General features: G+C 43.5%; 1 protein-coding gene across 1 annotated transcript; it reads right to left on the reverse strand.

Moving 5' to 3' along the window:
* Positions 1–65: 65 nt before the first annotated feature.
* Positions 66–18,509, reverse strand: ginm1 (glycoprotein integral membrane 1). Its single transcript, XM_061746893.1, has 8 exons — positions 18,328–18,509; positions 18,156–18,227; positions 16,843–16,942; positions 10,390–10,544; positions 7,781–7,940; positions 6,623–6,852; positions 3,715–3,878; positions 66–2,924 (listed from the first exon to the last, which is right to left on the reverse strand). The coding sequence occupies exons 1-8, from the start codon at positions 18,406–18,408 to the stop codon at positions 2,792–2,794; spliced, it is 1,095 nt and encodes a 364-aa protein (XP_061602877.1). The 5' UTR covers positions 18,409–18,509; the 3' UTR covers positions 66–2,791.
* Between the last annotated feature and the right edge of the window lie 343 nt (positions 18,510–18,852).

Consider the following 18,852-nt stretch of genomic DNA (forward strand, 5'->3'; position numbering starts at 1 on the left):
GCCGTGCGGGGCGGGACATGCAGCTTCACTACTCATGCAGCGTCCTGAGGAGACGGGTCAGAGCCAGAACCAGAGCGGCGTGCAGGTGGGATTGGTAGAAGTTCTGCTCTCTCAGGTGAACTCAGTCCAGCACAGGGAGGTACGGAGGAGAAAAAATATTTGAGGGGAAGATTTTTTTTTATTGTGCACTTTGAGAAAAATGTCAAGATTAATGTTGAAATACAATTTAAATAATAAAGTCGTAATTTCAAGAATAAATTCAAAATTTTGTCATTCTCGACATTTCGACTTTTTTCTCAAAATTATACTTCAACATTAATCTTGACATTTCGACTTTTTTTCTCAAAGTGCATAATGAAGAAAAACAAATCTTCCTCTAAAATCTTATTTTTCTCCTGCCTGGCCCTGAAACTCTTCCACAGGGAGGTGAAACATCCGGGCAGCTTTCTGATTGAGTTCCACTTGCATTCGTGGTCACCAGGGCCGTTTCGGGGGGAGGGGGGGGCACTAAATCTGAGTCTAGCGCGAGTGAAGAACACTTTAAATGGAATTAACACAATATTTCTGACTTTATACATGTGCACATTCATAGGGAGAATAAAAGTGGCTGAGTAACAAAGACTCTAAAGTCAGAAACGGGACATGAATTCCTGACCCTAAAGAATCCAAACTAATTGGATCCAACGTGCAAATTTGTGACGTTAACTTCTAGTGAGAAGAATCAGTTTGAGGTCAACAAATGTAGGAGACGGGACGGAGCAGAAACTCTCCACGTTTCACTGGTGTGGGGAAATCAATTCAGACATGAAGAGGTTTCTTTTTGATTAACTCATATCTGCAGGAGAAAACTCTGAACTTGTACCTTTCAGAGAACGCACTTCCACTAAATTCACATACAAGTTCAGACTGTCTGAATTTCTTTGAGATGAAAGTTCTGAGCGGTGTTTCAGGTGCACATGTGAGGCGTGACGAGTACGTGCTGGGGCGGTTCCAGAGGTGCTGGATGTGGGGCCGGGCCGGGCCGGGCCGGCGCCTCCTGGTGGCTGCAGGAGTCCAGCACGCAGAAATGGCTCTGGTGCTCACGCCTCGCTCTGGGGTGGAAGAGTGGAAGATTTGTTTTTATTGTGCACTTCGAGAAAAAAGTGGAAATGTCGAGATTAATGTTGAAATACAGTTTCAAGAATAAAGTCAAAATTTCGTGAATAAAGTCGAAATTTCGAGAATAAAGTTGAAATACATTTAAACTTTTTTTCTCAACATTTCAACTCTTTTCTCGAAGTGCATAATGAAAAAAAAAAAATATCATCCTCTAAAAGCAGTGATTCCCAACCTGTGGGCCGCCAAATTATTTCCAAAAAAGTATGATTTTTGTGGGGGAGGGGGATATAATTATATAAATATATACATGTTTAAAATGATATTAAAAATGTTTAAATATTATTTTCATTATTTTGTTTTGTGTTCCTTCAAGTATTAGACATGTGACAAGCAAAGGAGCGATAGGAACTTTTGTTGTTATCGGTCAGACCACTTTAAAACATTCAAAGAGACTTATAAAGATGGATAGCTGGCTAGCAACAGGGAGAATTAAAAAGTTCGGAGGTGGGCTGAGAACATTTTGAGACATAAAAGTGGGCCCTGAGTTGGAAAAGGTTGGGAACCACTGCTCTAAAATATTTGTATTTTTCTCCTGCCTGGCCCTAATGCCCTTACGGTGCATAGACATTCAGAGTAACTTCCACCCCCGTCGCCGTGGCGACAGCCCTCGTAGCAGGCACTGCTGGACGACCCCCGGGAACCTTCATCATCAGGACATTCAAATCCACTTTAACTGACACAAAACATGCAAACAGAGTGTGAACACGGCCGAGTGGCTGAAATGTTTTAGTGTCGTCTGCGCCGTGGCGGCGCCGGAGGGGCCAGGGAGGAACCGCGGCTGCTGTCCCCGTCAATAAATACACCACAGTTTTCTTTTACAGCATTTCCACCAACTTCCAGTTGTGGAGAAACAAAAAACAGGGGGAAAACAAACCCAAAAGCGAGCTGTACAGAAGTGCTACAGACAGGGAGGTGTGACACTTGAACGGAAGCTTGCGGATGCAGTTTGCTCTTATTTGCTGTTTAAACCTGCAGAGATTCTGCTCGTCTGCCGCTGCACCTCGTCCTCCGGGGGCTCCTTCCATTCTGGGCTCAACCTGGGACGACAAGTCTGAGAAGCTTTCATGGCGCGGCTGGATGACCGCCGATGGGAGGTGGAAGATTAAAGGTGGGGTAAGTGATTTCTGGATGACGCATCAACAACACAGCGAGCGAGCGAGCTCCTTCCTCCAGAGCGTCCTGAGGAACTACGTCCCTCCACCCACCGGGTGCATGAAATCAATGTGGCACGGGATCACTTACCCTGCCTTTAAAGGAATACTTGCAAGTTTTAGGATTTACACTGGAGTATAGAGCCTTGTGTTGTAAAAAGGAAGTAAGAGCTTGTTTTTCAAGCCCATAAATCTGGAAATAGTTTTTTCTTTCGTGGGTGTTTTTTGTGACTGATTTGGTTCTTTTTTGGGAGAAACTTTTGCCGCGTGGCTGGACTCATGGAACTGCCCTCCGTTGACCCGTCGGTGCAGACGTTACCGGGCGGAGCCGTCGGCGCTCCAGAACCGACGGTGAACTTGCTCCGGTTGGTGGCTGACGGGTTTACAGGGTGGACGGGGGTGAATGGGCGGAGACGGGCCCTGGTTTAAAGAGGTTTAAAGACCAAATAAGACCAAACTGCTGCGACGTGTCCGAGTCTCCTTCAGGGCTTCTCCTCCTCCGCTGCCTCCACCTCCACCTCAACCTCCTCCACCTCCACGTTCTCCATGTTCTCCAGGAGATTGTGCTTCTCGTCGTCCGGCATGAGCGTGACGGGGTTGAGGTGGAACATGTGCCTGCGGGTCAGAGGAGAACACTTAGGCCACGTTTCCACATAGCCGGGTATTCACAAAAACTGATATTTCCCCCTCTACGTTTTGAAAAATACCATCATTTACATGAACCTGCATAAATATCTGTTAAGGTGCTATGAGCAGCCAAACCTACAGGGGGCAGTGTAACGAGAAGATAAAGTCATGCTAGCCAATCAGAATCCTGGAAAAAAACATCAACAAATGACACGTGTGAAGCCTGAATAATATGGTTCTGCGTTAAATCGACGGCGTAGCCTGCTTAGCCTACGTACGGTGCGCGTTGCCGCGTACCCTACGCCGTAGGCTCTGCGTTGGTGTAACGCGGAACCATAAATCAGCTTTGACTGCCAGTTACTTCCAAGATGAACGAGAGTCTTTGGTTTGGAGTGACAGAGAAGTGGAGTTACTTTTAAGTGTGACGTTAGAATATAAAACAGGTAAAATACAAGAAAATATTGACGGGGCCAAACTAATTGTAAACACAGGTCTCACAAATGACGCTGGTGACGCTTCTGTTGCATAATGTGACATTCTGAAGCCCAAATCTCTGTTTCTCTCCGTTTACAAGCAAACGTGAAGACGGAGTTTTTGAAAATCTCCACTTTGGCCGGAGTTTTCAGAAATGATGGTTTTTGGAGACTTTGAGCTTCGTTTTCGTGTAAACGAACGGGCAAAACTCAAGAAAACGCCACCGTTTTTGCTCCGTGTAAACGGGGCCTTAGAGAGGAGGGCGGCCCGGTGACGCTCCCGTGGGCTCTGGGTCCACACTCACTTGTTTTCACACGACGGGAAGAACATGTCCAGGACCTTGACGATGAAGGCCGAGCCAATGACGCCGATCACCACCACCCACATGACCAGGAAGAAGACGGGCAGAGACTCGGAGCAGAAGCGCCGCAGACGCTCCCGGGCTTCCTCCACCCACCGACACACGGCCTGCAGACACACAGAGACACGGAGACATTCCACCTTTAAAACCAAACTAAAACCTTTCTGTTTAGTAAACCTCTAGTTAGTGTTTAGTAGGGGTGTAACAATATATCGTGCCACAAAATTTCGCGATACAAAAACATCATGATTCGTGTCGTGGAGGTGACAAACTGTATTGTTATATTGGATTATTAATATTAATCTATTGTGTTTACTAGTAACGCACATCCGACCGCGCCTCGACCCGCGGACCAAAATCTTCCTCCGCTCAGAAGAAACTAGTCCCGTTTTGGTCCCGATCACGGGACTCTTGCAGGTTTTTGAGCTCTGAACTTTTACTTATGTAAGTCTGGTGTAGAGTTAAGCCTTACCTTATTAAATTAAACCTTTTTGGGGTGGTGAGTAGGATAAACACGGGGACAACTTCTGCTGAGTTCCAGTGTACTTTAATGTCCCTCAACAGTGTAGGATTTTAGAACATCAACACAGCACCTAGTGCCGTACTGTGGCGTATCACTCCGCCCAATCTAAAACAGACTCATCACTACAGATAAACTGACTAGTGTCATTATAGTCCCTGATTTACATCAGAATATAAAGAATATATTTATAAAATAATGAACCCTGAATTACCAAAATAACCTTCTTAACAAAAATAAATCTACTCTTACACTTATAAGGTGAGCAGGAATCAATCTTTTTTAGGATGTAAAATTGTATGTATTTATTTACTTTTATTTATTTATTTAATTTTAGTTGTTAAATTTCTGGAAAAGAAAAAAGTCAAATCATACATGAGAGAAACTATTCAGTTTGTGGGTAAATATTTGTACTTGTATGAAGGCTGAAGATCATAATGCAAACCTGACATTTACTTTTAGTTCAGTTTGTGGAAAATGGTTGGCCTGGCTTTCTCTTTAAATCTTAAACAGTTATAAAACATTACAAACTGGAACAATAGGGCAAACGCACAGCATTGTTTTGTATTTTTTTTTTCCAGTCCAGTCTGTTCCTCATTCAAGGTTGTTAAAAAATACTGCTATAATATTGTATCGTTATCGTGACGTCAATATCGTGTATCGTACCGTATCGTGAGATTAGTGTATCGTTACACCCCTATTGATGAGCGACCGAGGCTGCAGGAATCAGACTGGTGTTCGGGTTCAGGTTCAGGTTCAGGTTCAGGTTCAGGTGCTGGACCGACCCGTCCGTTAGAGAATTCTCAAACCAGTGAAGTGACTTCTGCACATCTTGAGACGTAATAACTTCATTTGTTATTCTGGAAGACGGCGCGTCTTTGAGATTCTGTCTGATAAAGCCGGGCAGACACTGTGTGATTATCGGCTCGTTTTGAGCCGATTTTCCAGTCGTGCGACTTTTTTTTGATCGGGCCCGATTTTGACCCAATCGTTGCTCGTTCCTCGTGCAGTGTACGTGGGGTAACGACGAGAGATTAACAGCTCACGACGAGCTCCCGATCACAAATCATGAGGTCGCAAGAAAATCAAGCGTGTTTGAAATCCTGGTCGCTCCTCGTGAAGGAGTCACAGTTGAAGCAGCTACGACCCGATTGGACTCATCCTTTCACAGAGAGCATGCGCAATAACTGATGTCACGTCAAAAACTATTATTTGTAGTTTAAGCGTTGCAAATTCACATTACAAATCATGTTTTAATAGCAAAAAAAAGACTGCATTTCCACGTACGGTGCGGGTCGCCGCGTACCCTGCGCTGTAGGCTCTGGGTTGGTGTAACGCAGAACCATAAATCAGCTTTCAGTGTGTGCGCTGTCTGCTGTTCGGAACACCTCTCTTTTTCTCTTCTCTTTTTGCTGGGACGTCGGGTTCCTCCGCCGAGACACAACTTGCTGTATGCGTTCTATGTTGTGTCAAAAAATGATGCGCAGTGCCCACCCAATCAGAAACGGTACAGATATTTTGGGATTTTTTTAATATATATATATATATATATATATATATATATAAATAATTATAAAAAAATAAAGGATCCCATTACCTTTGATCAGGTGGGCAGGACGTACGTTTGGGTGTGGGAACAGCCCACCCCTGCCCCAGAACCGGCCTCGAGTTCCAGTAACAGAAGTCCGGCGGGAGGATTATGATGGTATAGTGTGAGCAGACGTGAGGATTATGATCGTATAGTGAGAGCAGACGTGAGGATTATGATCGTATAGTGAGAGCAGACGTGAGGATTATGATCGTATAGTGAGAGCAGACGTGAGGATTATGATGGTATAGTGTGAGCAGACGTGAGGATTATGATGGTATAGTGTGAGCAGACGTGAGGATTATGATCGTATAGTGTGAGCAGACGTGAGGATTATGATCGTATAGTGAGAGCAGACGTGAGGATTATGATCGTATAGTGTGAGCAGACGTGAGGATTATGATCGTATAGTGTGAGCAGACGTGAGGATTATGATCGTATAGTGTGAGCAGACGGAGCATCAGAGCATCGGGTCGTACAGTGTGAGAACATAAATCGTGGGCTCTGAACTTTTGAACTCAGCGATCTAGTCGTGCAGTTTGAGATGGGGCAGTCTCATACCATTTAAAATATTGCACAGTGTATGCCCAGCTTTATTTAATGTGCGTGCATGCTGTTGATACCTTCAGCTGCCCGGTTCTGATCTGGTTCCTAAAAGCAGACCAGGACCGGGACCGGGACCGGGACCGCCCGCAACCTTCCGGCGGCCTCTACCACAGAACAAACCAAACATGGCGACTTACCGAGTAAGAAGACATGGGAGGGGTTTCCATCTGGTTCCGGTCCGGCTGGCTGGGTTCTCTGTCGTCCTCGTACTGGCTGTGGTACCGGACCTGGCGCAGCAGGTCCGGGTCCATCCTCAGGGGGGTCTCCGGGAGCTTCCCCGGGGCCGCCGTCTCCTCCTGGGTGGTGTCGGTGTGCCTCTCCGTGTGGGGGTACTGGCTGGTGGTGTGGGATACCAGCTGCTCCTCGTCTGGTTCACAGGCAGACACACGTCACGACTAGGGATGGGTGATAATTTACCGTTCACGATAAACCCTCAAAACATTCCCCACGGTAAGAATTTGTCATCTCGCGGTAAAAAGGATAAATTCCCGTTCATGACGTTTTTGTGTAACAAACATGTCGGAAGGCGGATCTGAGAGCAGGAGCTCGTTGTTAAACGAGGCTCCAGCTCCGTTATCTGGAACTGGTTTGGATTTATAAAGAGACGAGGAGCAAACATCATCTATTATGTGCAGAGTCTGCAAAAACAGAAGGAAATGGTTGTTACATTTTGATATAACGTTTGACTATTACGAAAAAAAATTGCAATAGTATCTAATTTGTGGCATGTTCCAACCACAGGTTAATTTGCACATTTTATTTATATTAGAAGAGGTCATCACTGATAGGGTTTTATTTTCAGTGAACTTTTATTTATTTGTCCTGTTTCTTTATTTATCAGGTTGTATTTTTTTCTACTTTGTGATTTTATAAGCTAGGAAAACTTGAAGGACAATAGTACTTTAGCTGTTTGCACTGTTATCCCACTGTTTAAGCCATACAGTTTGAATAAATGTTGAATCTGTTCTTACATTTCAAACTTGTTTCATTTGAGTCATTACAGTTTTGCAGTACAGGTGTACTAATTTAATTGGTTTTTATTAATTCAATTTAATTGGTGTAGTTTAGTAGCATTCAGTATTCTTTTAGAGCAGTGATTTGGGGGCTCCAAAGACTGAATGTGGTGATTTATAGTTAAAAAGGTGGAGTTGAATTGGTATTTTTTTTTTTTTTTTTAAATCCGAATTTTTATCGTTATCGGGATAAATGCCAGAAATGATGGTGATAAATGTTTTAGTCCATACCGCCCATCCCTAGCCAGATCCCTTGAGCGGAGCGGAGGACGTGGGACTGACCTCTCCTGGTGTTGGGCAGGTCTGTGATGACCACGTCGTCCTCTCGGGGCAGCCGGGACATCTGGCTGTGCCCGATGGGGTAGACGTTGGTGAACTGGGCCAGCTTCTGGAAGTCTGGGCTCATCAGGATCTTCACCTCACACATGTCGGGCTGCTGGACCTGGACCACACCGGGACACACACAAGGATAGAGATAGGTAATGATATCAGGTGGAACAGGGACTCACAGAAACTGTCAGTCCTGCTGCTACTGGACCTAAGTGCTGCTTTCCATACAGTAGATCAGTGTCTCCCAACCTGGGGTCCTCCCCCCCCTGGGGGGACGCAAGAGGTCTCTGGGGGGGCGCGAAACTTTGTCTGCTTTGAGGATATGCAGTTGTAAAAATTATATTTGCACATGTTAAATAAATTAAAAAAAATAACAATAACACACCTAATGGAATACAGTAATCCAAGTCTGTATAAACCCACTTAGAAATATATTTTGGTCATTTAAAAATACTAAGTTATTTATCAGGATAAAAACTTAAAAACATATTATTATATCATTATTCAACATTTATATAGATAATGGATGGATGGATATTCAACATTTAATCATACGACTACTCCGACAGGTTGTTAAAGGAAAAATGTTTAAAAAAATGTTGCTCTCATATTAAAAGAGACATTTTTCTGAAATATTTTTATGTCCTTGCAATTATTTTTTGTGCGTATTTTATACATTGGTGACACAAAAGGAAGGTGAGAAAAAAAGTACAGGGTAAACCAAAGAGAAATGTATTAAAAAAACATAAGTAATGTTCATTTTTTCAATTAAAGGTTTGTAACGAATAACTTTACTCTTTTACTGCCAGTACGTACGGGTCGGGGGGCCCGGCTGGTCTTAGACACAAGTAGGGGGGGCTCCATAGAAAAAAGGTTGGGAACCACTGCAGTAGATCACCTCACTTTGTTAAATAGTCTCAGAAACCTGGCGGTCTTCTCTGGTTCTGTATAAAACTGGTTTACCTCAAAGACCGACAATGTTTTGTAAGTATGGACACATGTTCCTCAAGAACCTCTAAAACCAAGTGTGGGGTACCCCAAGGTTCGATTTTAGGCCCAATACTTTTTATCACCGTTATCAGGAGGCACGGCATCAATTTTCATAGTTATGCTGACGATACACAGCTGTATATCGCCGTGTCTCCTGAAGACACAAAACCAATTGATGCCCTTCTAAACTGTATTTTAGATATAAAGTCATGGATGGCAGAGAACTATCTACAGCTCAACCAGATCAAAACAGAAGTTTGAATTATTTGTACTGAAGCCTAGAGAGAGAAACATTTACCAAAACTACAAGATTTTAAACCAGTGGTCGGCAACCGGCAGCCCGCGGGCCAAAATTGGCCCGTCTCCAATAATATCTGGCCCGCCAGATGACATTGAAAATTTGATAAATATTTTTTTTTATTATTATTATTTACTATCACAAAACGACAATTTCATAGAGAATTCAAAGCCTTTATTTAGAAAAGATAAAATAAAATAAAAGTAGAATCTTCATGATTCCGGACGCACACAATTCTGTATAGTTCCCCGTCACCTGTAGCATAGGGGGACCTTAATTAGAGGTGCACACAAATATTCAGGAGTGACGTAGGCACAGACTCCCGACAAAACTCCTGAAGCTGTTGAAATGGTAAGACGTATGTGTCAAGTGATTTGTTGTGGTTTAAACTGTGAAAAATACAACTGATAACTTACCTTGAGTTTTGCTGTTGGTCTTTTAAATGGTAAAACGTCCATTATATGTCTAAAAATACGTCGGAAAATCCACCTCATTTGCATATCCTCTCACTGGCTTCAGGAGACAGAGAGCTGCTGCTCCGTGACTGTCCCCTGTGCTACTGCTCATAGGTGCGTCATGGGTTTTTCATATGTTTAATGTCGTTCTGTGTATTTTAAAGAAGGACTGCATTTGTTAGTAGCTTGGCAGAAAATAATATTATTATCACCAAGTTACTTATAAGCGGTTTCATAACGCAGCCACAGAGTAGCACTAAAGCAGTAATAAATCACTAATAACAGTCTGTAGCAAATTCAAGTTACTTTATTTAAACTAATGACTTTCTTAAATTACTTTTTTGTACAAGATATAATAGTATAATAATACTAGTAGCCTATAGATAAGGGGAAAAAAGTTTTGTTTAGTAGAAAAAAAAAAACATGTTACGCCTGATTGATGTGATGTTCTGGCCCACCATTCAGTTGCTCCGAAAAAATTTGGCCCGAGGCCAAACTTACTTGCAGACCCCTGTTTTAAACTATCACACAACAAAAATAGGTTTTTATCACCTTAAAACATAGTCAGTCCGCCCGTTTCTCTCTCGGGAGAGGGGGAGCATTAATAAGTTTGATGTTTTTTAACGTTTTATGTAAAGCACTTTGTGTTGTATTTTACACATGCATGAAAAGTGCTATACAAATAAAGATTGATTTGAAGGATCAGAGCAGGTTCTGGGAGTTCTTAAACCGCTCCACAGCTAGACCTGCTTCACTAGACTTGGTCTCAATATTAGAAGTTTGAACAGGTGTTTAAAAGATGAAGAAAGTGCGTTTACCTCCTTGCCTTCCATCTCGATGACTTCGCTGTACACCTGCAGAGAGACCACCTCCTCCGAGTCGCTGTACAGCCGGTTCTGGCTCACCATGACCCGGGTGACGGTGGACACCAAGTCCCCAGACTCAAACTCCCTGCTCCCATTGATGCTGTCCACTGCAGAAAAGAGAAGAGGCTTAGTTCATCTACATCCATCAAAGGAATGGCAGCAGCTTCATCAATACTGGCAATTAGGGCTGGGGATCCATTTAAATGTCAAGAATCGATTCGATTCCGATTCTTAAGATTCAGAATCGATTATCAAGATTTGTTTCGATCAGATTCGATTCTGATATGGATTTGGGTTAGTGTTATTAAAACTGTTTTTTGAGCTGTTGCATGAATTATATGACTGTAGTTCTGCAACATATTAATACTAGTATTATATTTAGATTCAACAGCAAGTATTGCAGCTAATGATGCTGTAAGGACCAATCAGCTCCCAGAATGCTGATAGAACTGCAAACAGAAACATCGTGGGTCAGAATTACCAAACAGATCCAGGGAGGAAACAGAGACGGATGGAATCGGTTTTATTTTTTCCCACATTCCGTTTTTATTTGTTCCATTTTCGGTCTATTTTGGTTTTTAATTTTTGAGCATTTGGTTTTTAGCATTTTTTTGCAAATGTAACCCCAAGACAGTAAATAAAGTAATGAAATATAGACAATTTATGCAAATATAACCTAACACTTTAATGTTTTCATACCTTTTCATACCTCTACATATTTAAAAGGCAAAAACATGGCAACAGTTATTCTCGTGTCCAACAAAACATTCCTTTTTTGGGGGTAAACAAAAAAATAACCAAAAGTTGTAAAGTAATGATGAAAAAAAAAAAATACATAAATAAATAAAACTAAAAAAAAAAATTTAAAAAAATTCTTGAATCATCATATCATATGAATCGATTTTTAGTACCGTATTTTCGTGACCATTCGGCGCACCGTGTGGAAAGGCGCACCCTCATTTTTGTGTGTCATTTTTAGATTTAAAACATACATATGGCGCACCGACCCAAAAGGCGCCGTCTACAGAGCAGAGCTGCACACACGCGTGCCGCAAAACACGCCGGCCGGAAAACACACACACCCGCTGCAGAACGCACACACATGCAGAACGCACACACAAGCACACAAGCGCTTATTTAAAAAATAGAGCAGGAGCAAAACCTCTGTTTCTGCATTAAAGAGCTCCGCTAATTCGCCAGTCCGAATTTCCTCGGTGTCAGTCACTTTCTGCACAACAGTAAATAAACTTTTCATACCCCGTTGTGCGGATCCTCCACCGCGCAGAGCCCGTCTCTCCCCAGCGGGGTGGAGCAGCGCGCGTCACAGCGGCTTTAACCGGGAATGTGACCTGTTCGGACCGGCCGACACCGAAGCCACCCACCTGTATGGGAGCAGGGGCTCCCGGGGAAAGACCAGCGGCATTTCGGCCGGATCTGCCCCGGGGATGGTGCGCCCTGGCCCGGCAAACCCGCGGCGGGAGCCTGTTGGCTCCTGAGCGCATCCTCTGCATCTTGGTTACCGGAGATCAAACCGACAGATTTGCCTGAAAATCTCGCAGGTTGAAGTTGATCCGACCTGGGACAGACCCCTGAAATCTCTGCTCGCAAAGCGGCCGGGAACCAGGTCATCGGACCCCGCTTGGGGAACCAGGAAGTCGGCTGCAGCAGCGCCGATCACCGCGCTGCTCCAGCCGCTGCTTTAACCGGGGAACGTGGATTCCGACCAGCCGGGACCGGAGGAGCCCGCCTGCACTGTTGTAGGGGCTCCCGGGGAAAGAGCACCGGAATTTCAGCCGGATCTGCCTTGGGGAACCGGCGATCGGACCCGCAAACCCACGGCAGGTGCTTCCTCGGTTCCCGACATGCAAAACACACGCGCGCTGCAGAACAAGTGTGCTTATTTAAATAGAGCGGAAGCAAAACTTAGTTTGATTGTATTTTATTTCACTTTACACATCAAGCAAATCCTTAAACGTTTTCATCATCTGTTTCGCATTAATCAGCTCAGTGGAGTCTCATTCACGTCGCAACTCACGGGGGCTTCCCCCGCCCCCTTCTCTTTTTACCATTCACATGGTGGCCGGCCTTACATTACCGTAATTCAGGTAATAGACACGGCGCACCGTTTCTTAAGGCGCCCGGCACATTTTAAAAAAAAAAAAAAAAGTTGCGCCTTATGGTCGCGAAAATACAGTAATTAATATGAGAATCGATTTAGAATTGGGAAATCAATTTTTTCAACACAGGCCTACTGGCAATATTTTCCTCACCAATCCCTTGGTAAACGAACACAGCAGCGATGCTGTCACACGGAAGCTTCAGCTCAGGTTTCATCCTCTATAAAATATCTTGTCCTTATCAGGTCTTCAAATGAGGAAACTCCAACGCCAGATGAACAAGTGCAACATATTACATCTGCAGCTATTTCAGTGATCCCTTCTGGTTGGCCGTGAACATGCTGCTCAAGTTAGCCGAGAGAGAATGCAGAGGTCCCAGGACCCCCCCCCGCCCCCCCCCCCCCCCCCCCCCCCCCCGGAGTCCAGCAGGCCCCCCTCAGAGCCCTGTTTGCTTCACTGTTGATGGAACCCACAGACCAGAGACAAGGCTCAGGAGAACCTCTGACCGGATGGTAAAAGACGAGGCTGCCGTGGAGGCGGCAACCCCCGAGCTGGAGGGACGGCTGGCAGCTACCGACCGGTCAGGCCGACCAGGAACGATTAAAGCTGGGATAAACCAGTACAGCATCCGTCCCACTGTCCACCGTGGAGGGGCTGGAGAGGAGGCGGAGCAGCTGCCTGGGGTTTCTCAAAAGCCTGAGTAGTATCAGCCTCTATTGGCGCTTTCACACTAGTACCTACTCAGCCCGACTCCACGAGGTTCTAAGCTGCTGAGTCGGCTGTATCTGACATCATCACACTACAGGCCACCGATTGGTCGGGGGGTTGGAGTCAGACGTCTGAGTCAGGAGGAGGAAATCAGAGAAAGAGACTCTGACGGATTCTTGTTCATTTTATTCAACCAGCAATGGCAGCAAAAGTTTGTTTCATGATCCAACTCTGAGGGTCAGATGTTCATAAACCTGGTGCTGAGGAGAGAATTAAAAAGGGATCTAGACGGAGATAAGGAACGACCAGATCTACCAGGATCTCTGTCTCTTCATAACTGCTCACGGCTCCAGCTGACTTTTCAGCAGCGCCGAGACAAACTTAAAAAAACGCTTGAAGCTTCTTTCACTCTCATTTTTTAACTTGATATCAAACACAAGTCACAGATCCAGCAGCGCATCTATCATCTCCTCCAGGTTCTAAATCTTTAGTGTTGTTGTCTTCTTCGTTTAGATACACAATCAAATACGTCACAGCAGCTTCTCTCCAACCTCCTACTTCTGATCCAGCTGCTGAATTTTTATGGAAAAGAAACCAGGCCGAGTTGAGTCGAGCAGAGTAGGTCCTAGTGGAAAAGTGCCAAAAGATGACAAACCGGTGGGCTGTAGGAAGCAGAACCCGGCCAAGAAACGCTCATCCTGACATTTATTTATCGTTGTTTTGAAAAATACCAACGGTGTATAAATCCTGCTGATGTGGGGACAACACGGGATTCTACACACCCACACAGGTTAGGTTAAGTTAGCGGGAACGCCTCCCGACCCACCTTCAGGCACAAGGCGGCACAAAACATGCCTTCTGTTTCCATTACCAACGCGCGTTAACACGCGCTCATCACCCAGCGATATCAGCTGGATCCAATCTAGAAACACCCACTGATTAGCTTCCTGATAATCAATAATCAACATGGAGCCTTTGTGACTTCCAGCTGACATCAATCTCACCTGAACCAGAAGAACCAGAACCGGGCACCGGGTGGGATCTTCCACCTGGTGTCCCGGTGTTGCCAATTTCTGCTGCTTTGCAAAAAAATGCTCCCTAATGGTTTTCTACCTTTGCAGAGCTACAACTTTACTGTTTTACTCCCTAAACCACTTCCTTCCCCCCAAGTGGTCCTTGTCTCTTACCAGGCCGTCATTGTAAATAAGAATGTTATTAATGACATGCCTGGTTAAATAAAGGCAATGACTGAATGAATATCAAATAAAGCCATAGAATTGTTGTTTTTTTTCTCTTTATCGTATAATGTTCACAAAGTGTAATGCAATTCATGTCATGGGTAGTGTATTTTGAAGGATCAAATACTCAACATCCCATGTTATCCTTTTTACATCGTGCAAGAAATGATGCAAACTTTGAAAAAAAATCGACTTTGCGCATGTGCAGAACCACAAAGTAGCATTTCTCGGCAGGGAGCAGAAATTGACAGAACACCGGGACTCTCCCTGGACCGGAACCATCCCCCTTCTTCTTGTGGGAGGAATTACAGACTGGTTTCTTCCCTTTTTCTAACCTATGGCCGGCGTATTTCCTCATGGTGAGGGTGGAGGTCAGTCCATGGTGAATGGAAATCAACCCAGCGGTTGACCGGTCGGTATTATTAGACCTCTGTTAGGATTTTATGAAATTGTTTAAAGTATGAGGGTTTTTTCTATAAGATTGTACTCTGGTGGTTGCTCTCAGCGCAGAACCACCTCCTGTTTTTATGACCAGACTGATTAGCTGAGTTCTTCTTGAGGACGGTGAAGAGGAACAGATGTTTAAGGCCCCGTTTACACGGAGCAAAAACGGTGGTGTTTTCATGCGTTTTGCCCGTTCGTTTACACGAAAACGAAGCTCAAAGTCTCCAAAAAACCATCATTCCTGAAAACTCTGGCCAAAGCGGAGATTTTCAAAAACTCTGTTTTCACATTTGCTTGTAAATGGAGGGAAACGGACATTTAGGTTTAAGAACGTCACATTATGAGACAGAAGCATCACCAGCGTCATGTACGCAACCTGTGTTTACAATTAGTTTGGCCACCGTCAATATTTTCTTGTATTTTACCTGTTTTATATTCTAACGTCACACTTAAAAGTAACTCCACTTCTCTGTCGCTCCAAATGAAAGACTCTCGTTCATCTTGGAAGTAACTGGCAGTCAAGACTGATTTATGGTTCTGCGTTACACCAACGCAGAGTCTACGGCGTAGGCTACGCGGCGACGCGCACCGTACGTAGGCTAAGTAGGCTACGCCGTCGATTTAACGCAGAACCATATTATTCAGGCTTCACACGTGTCATTTGTTGATGTTTTTTTCCAGGATTCTTATTGGCTAGCATGACTTTATCTTCTTGTTACACTTCCCCCTGCAGGTTTGGATGCTCATAGCACCTTAACAGATATTTATGCGGGTTCGTGTAAACGAGGATATTTTTTTAAACGTAGAGGGGGAAATATCCGTTTTTGTAAATACCCGGCTATGTGGAAACGTGGCCTGAGATTGATGGGTCCCCTCCTGTTTTTCTCTGGGTTTTGGTTGTCGTAGATCTTTGCTGAGTTGGCATGTCGGATTACAGATAGACAGCAGAACATATACGGCTGAAAGTGTGGCATGTTTAAGTTTCTTTCCCTGCAGTTCGTCTCCCAGATAAGGTTCAACATTTGGCTCCACAGTGTGCATTTCTCTCCTACCTCTGTGGTTTGAGAAAAGTGAACCTCTGGCTGGAAAACATTGTGCATGATATAATAAAAGCTTGTATTAACTTTGATTCTGTTCACTGGTTTTCTTATGGTGCACCAGACAAACAAACATGCAGATCTTTCACCTCCGTGTGAGCAGGTGCAGCTTCTACTGAGGATTAGGCCTGATTCTAAATCGATTCTCATTTTAATTCCTAAAAATCGATTTATATGTCTAAAGATCGATTTTTTTTTTATTAAAAAAAAATATATATATATTTTTTTTTCATCATTACATTTTTGCCTGGTGAACTTAAATCCCAGTAGTCCCAGTAGTTTTGAAAACTCCTGAACTAAATGAACTTTTCTTTAGAGAAAATGCTGGACATTTCAGCTTAAATTTATAAATGTTATATTAGTTCAATGAAGTTCATATTATCTATATTTACTATAGCTTGTTTGGTTTCTCTGTTATCGGACACGGTTTGTCATGAAATACCTGAAAAATGCTGGTGCTTCATGTCCAGCTGTGTCTGGTGACAGAATAAATCAGACAAGCTAAAATAATTTCTTTACTGCTTGAGCTGTTGCAATTTCTTTCTTTTTTTGCACTTTAAATGGATATTGAAATGCCTATTTGAGTTATTTATTTCTTAGTTATTTCACAGTAATTATTGTGAAATTATTATTTCAATAGTTATTTTACAGTCATATAATCCAGGCAACACTAAACCAAATCAATATCGAATCGGATCGAATCAAATGGTGATAATCGATTCTGAATCTTAAGAATCGGAATCGAATCTTGACATTTGAATCGATACCCAGCTCTACTGAGGATGGAGGGGAACAACTCACAGAGAAGAGCTTGGCAGGTGAACCTGGTGACCCCCGACAGCTCCACCGGGACGTCGTTGACCATCACCTTCTCCTCCCCGACCGAAATGTTCAGATTGATCTGAAATAAAACCACAAACATCCACGTGTGACGCCACACAGCAGCCGCAGATCTCGGCGTGTCCGTGTCAACATACAGGACTGTCTCAGAAAATTAGAATATTGTGATTTTCTGTAATGCAATTACAAAAACAAAAATGTCATACATTCTGGATTCATTACAAATAAACTGAAATATTGCAAGCCTTTTATTATTTTAATATTGCTGATCATGGCTTACAGCTTAAGAAAACTCAAATATCCTATCTCAAAAAATTTGAATATTCTGGGAATCTTAATCTTAAACTGTAAGCTAGGGCTGTTCGATTAATCGATTTTAAATCGTAATCGCGATTATGTAATTAGAACGATGTTAAAACGTGAAAATCGTAAAATCGATTTTTCACTTTTTTTTTTTTTACCTTGTCTGCACACATATTAATGATTGATAACATATTAATGATTGATGGAAATACCTCTCAATACCTGCGACAAGTGCCCCATCGGAGAGGCTCTTTAGTGTAGGAGGGGGCGTTGTAACATGCCACCGGGCATCCCTCAAGCCAGATGCCGTAGACCGGCTCGTGTTCCTTGCAAAAAACTTGCAAATGTGAATAGCAAATGTAATGAGTGACATTACACACCTCTACCTCCTTCATGGGTTGCATTATTATTTAGCATGCAAAGACCCAGTTTAGTTTAATTAGAAAATGTCTTGTTTTATTTAATTGGAAATATAACTTACTGTATAACACCATCAGCATGTATAACAATCAGCAGGTGCTGATTTGCTGATTTTTTTTTTCAGAGATAAAACTTTATATTTTATTATATTTTTTTAAACTTTTTTTAAACTTATTTTACAGAGTTTTGCACTTTATTCATTCATTTTTGGTTTAATAAGAGCAAAGTTTGCACTTAAAGCCCAATGGGGCAAATGTTCAATAAAAAAACAGCATATTTGAAATCATTTCTTTGCCTTTTGTCAATTCACAAAATAATCGTAATCGAAAATCGGATATTTAGAGAAAAAAAATCGAGATTTTATTTTTGGGCAAAATCGAACAGCCCTACTGTAAGCCATAATCAGCAATATTAAAATAATAAAAGGCTTGTAATATTTCAGTTGATTTGTAATGAATCCAGAATTTATGACATTTTTGTTTTTTTAAATTGCATTACAGAAAATAAAGAACTTTATGACAATATTGTAATTTTCTGAGCCAGTCCTGTACCTGCAGGTTGTTGGAGTCCTGCAGCTGCGTGTCGGCCAGGGTCCCCGCTGTCACGTTGATCAGAAGATTCTCCTGCAGGGGGAATCAATAATCGATCAATAATCGATCATTGCAGGAGGAAGAAGCGGCCAGTTTAACCGCCCCGGAGCTAATTGCTCGGCTACCGTCTTACCGTGCTCAGCGGGCTGGGAGACTCTGCCCGACAGAGACACATGAGGAGCAGGAATGTGAAGGAGGCTGCGGCCCGCGTCATGTCTGCTCCGTGAAGGTTTAAACCGTCAAAGCAAACACAAAAACAACACTAATAACAACGAGCAGGCGGGCACACTGCGCAGGCGCACGGAGCATCACGCACTTCTCGCGAGACTTTGACGTGAGCATCGCGGTGTGCTGCTGGAGACGACGCACTTCTCGCGAGACCTGGACGCGAGCATGGCGGTGCTGTGCTGGAGACGACGCCGTTTCAAGGTGGACATAAGTTACATTTTTACCGTCGGACTCTTTGGGAGACGATGTGTAAAATTCCCGCAGATAATGATAAGCGGAGCATCACCTGACGTCTCTCTCTTCACTGGTCATGTAAAGACTGCACCGTGCTCGGGCCGCCGTTGCCATGGAGATGGTGCCCGTTGTTATGCTTGTGTGCGCTGCATTGTGGGTACTGTAGTGTGCGCGCCGGTGAAATGAGAAGGAGGAT

The sequence above is a fragment of the Cololabis saira genome, chromosome 18, assembly GCF_033807715.1.
Source record: "Cololabis saira isolate AMF1-May2022 chromosome 18, fColSai1.1, whole genome shotgun sequence".
NCBI lineage: Eukaryota > Metazoa > Chordata > Actinopteri > Beloniformes > Belonidae > Cololabis > Cololabis saira.

Bases quoted from the DNA above. Each gene is read 5' to 3' on its own strand.
- ginm1 (XM_061746893.1), bottom strand. From the start codon at position 18,408: ATGACGCGGGCCGCAGCCTCCTTCACATTCCTGCTCCTCATGTGTCTC. The intron at 7,941-10,389 runs GTAAACGCACTT...GGTGTGGTCCAG, and splicing joins TCGAGATGGAAGGCAAGGAG to GTCCAGCAGCCCGACATGTG. The intron at 3,879-6,622 runs GTAAGTCGCCAT...GTGTGTCTGCAG, and splicing joins CTCCCATGTCTTCTTACTCG to GCCGTGTGTCGGTGGGTGGA.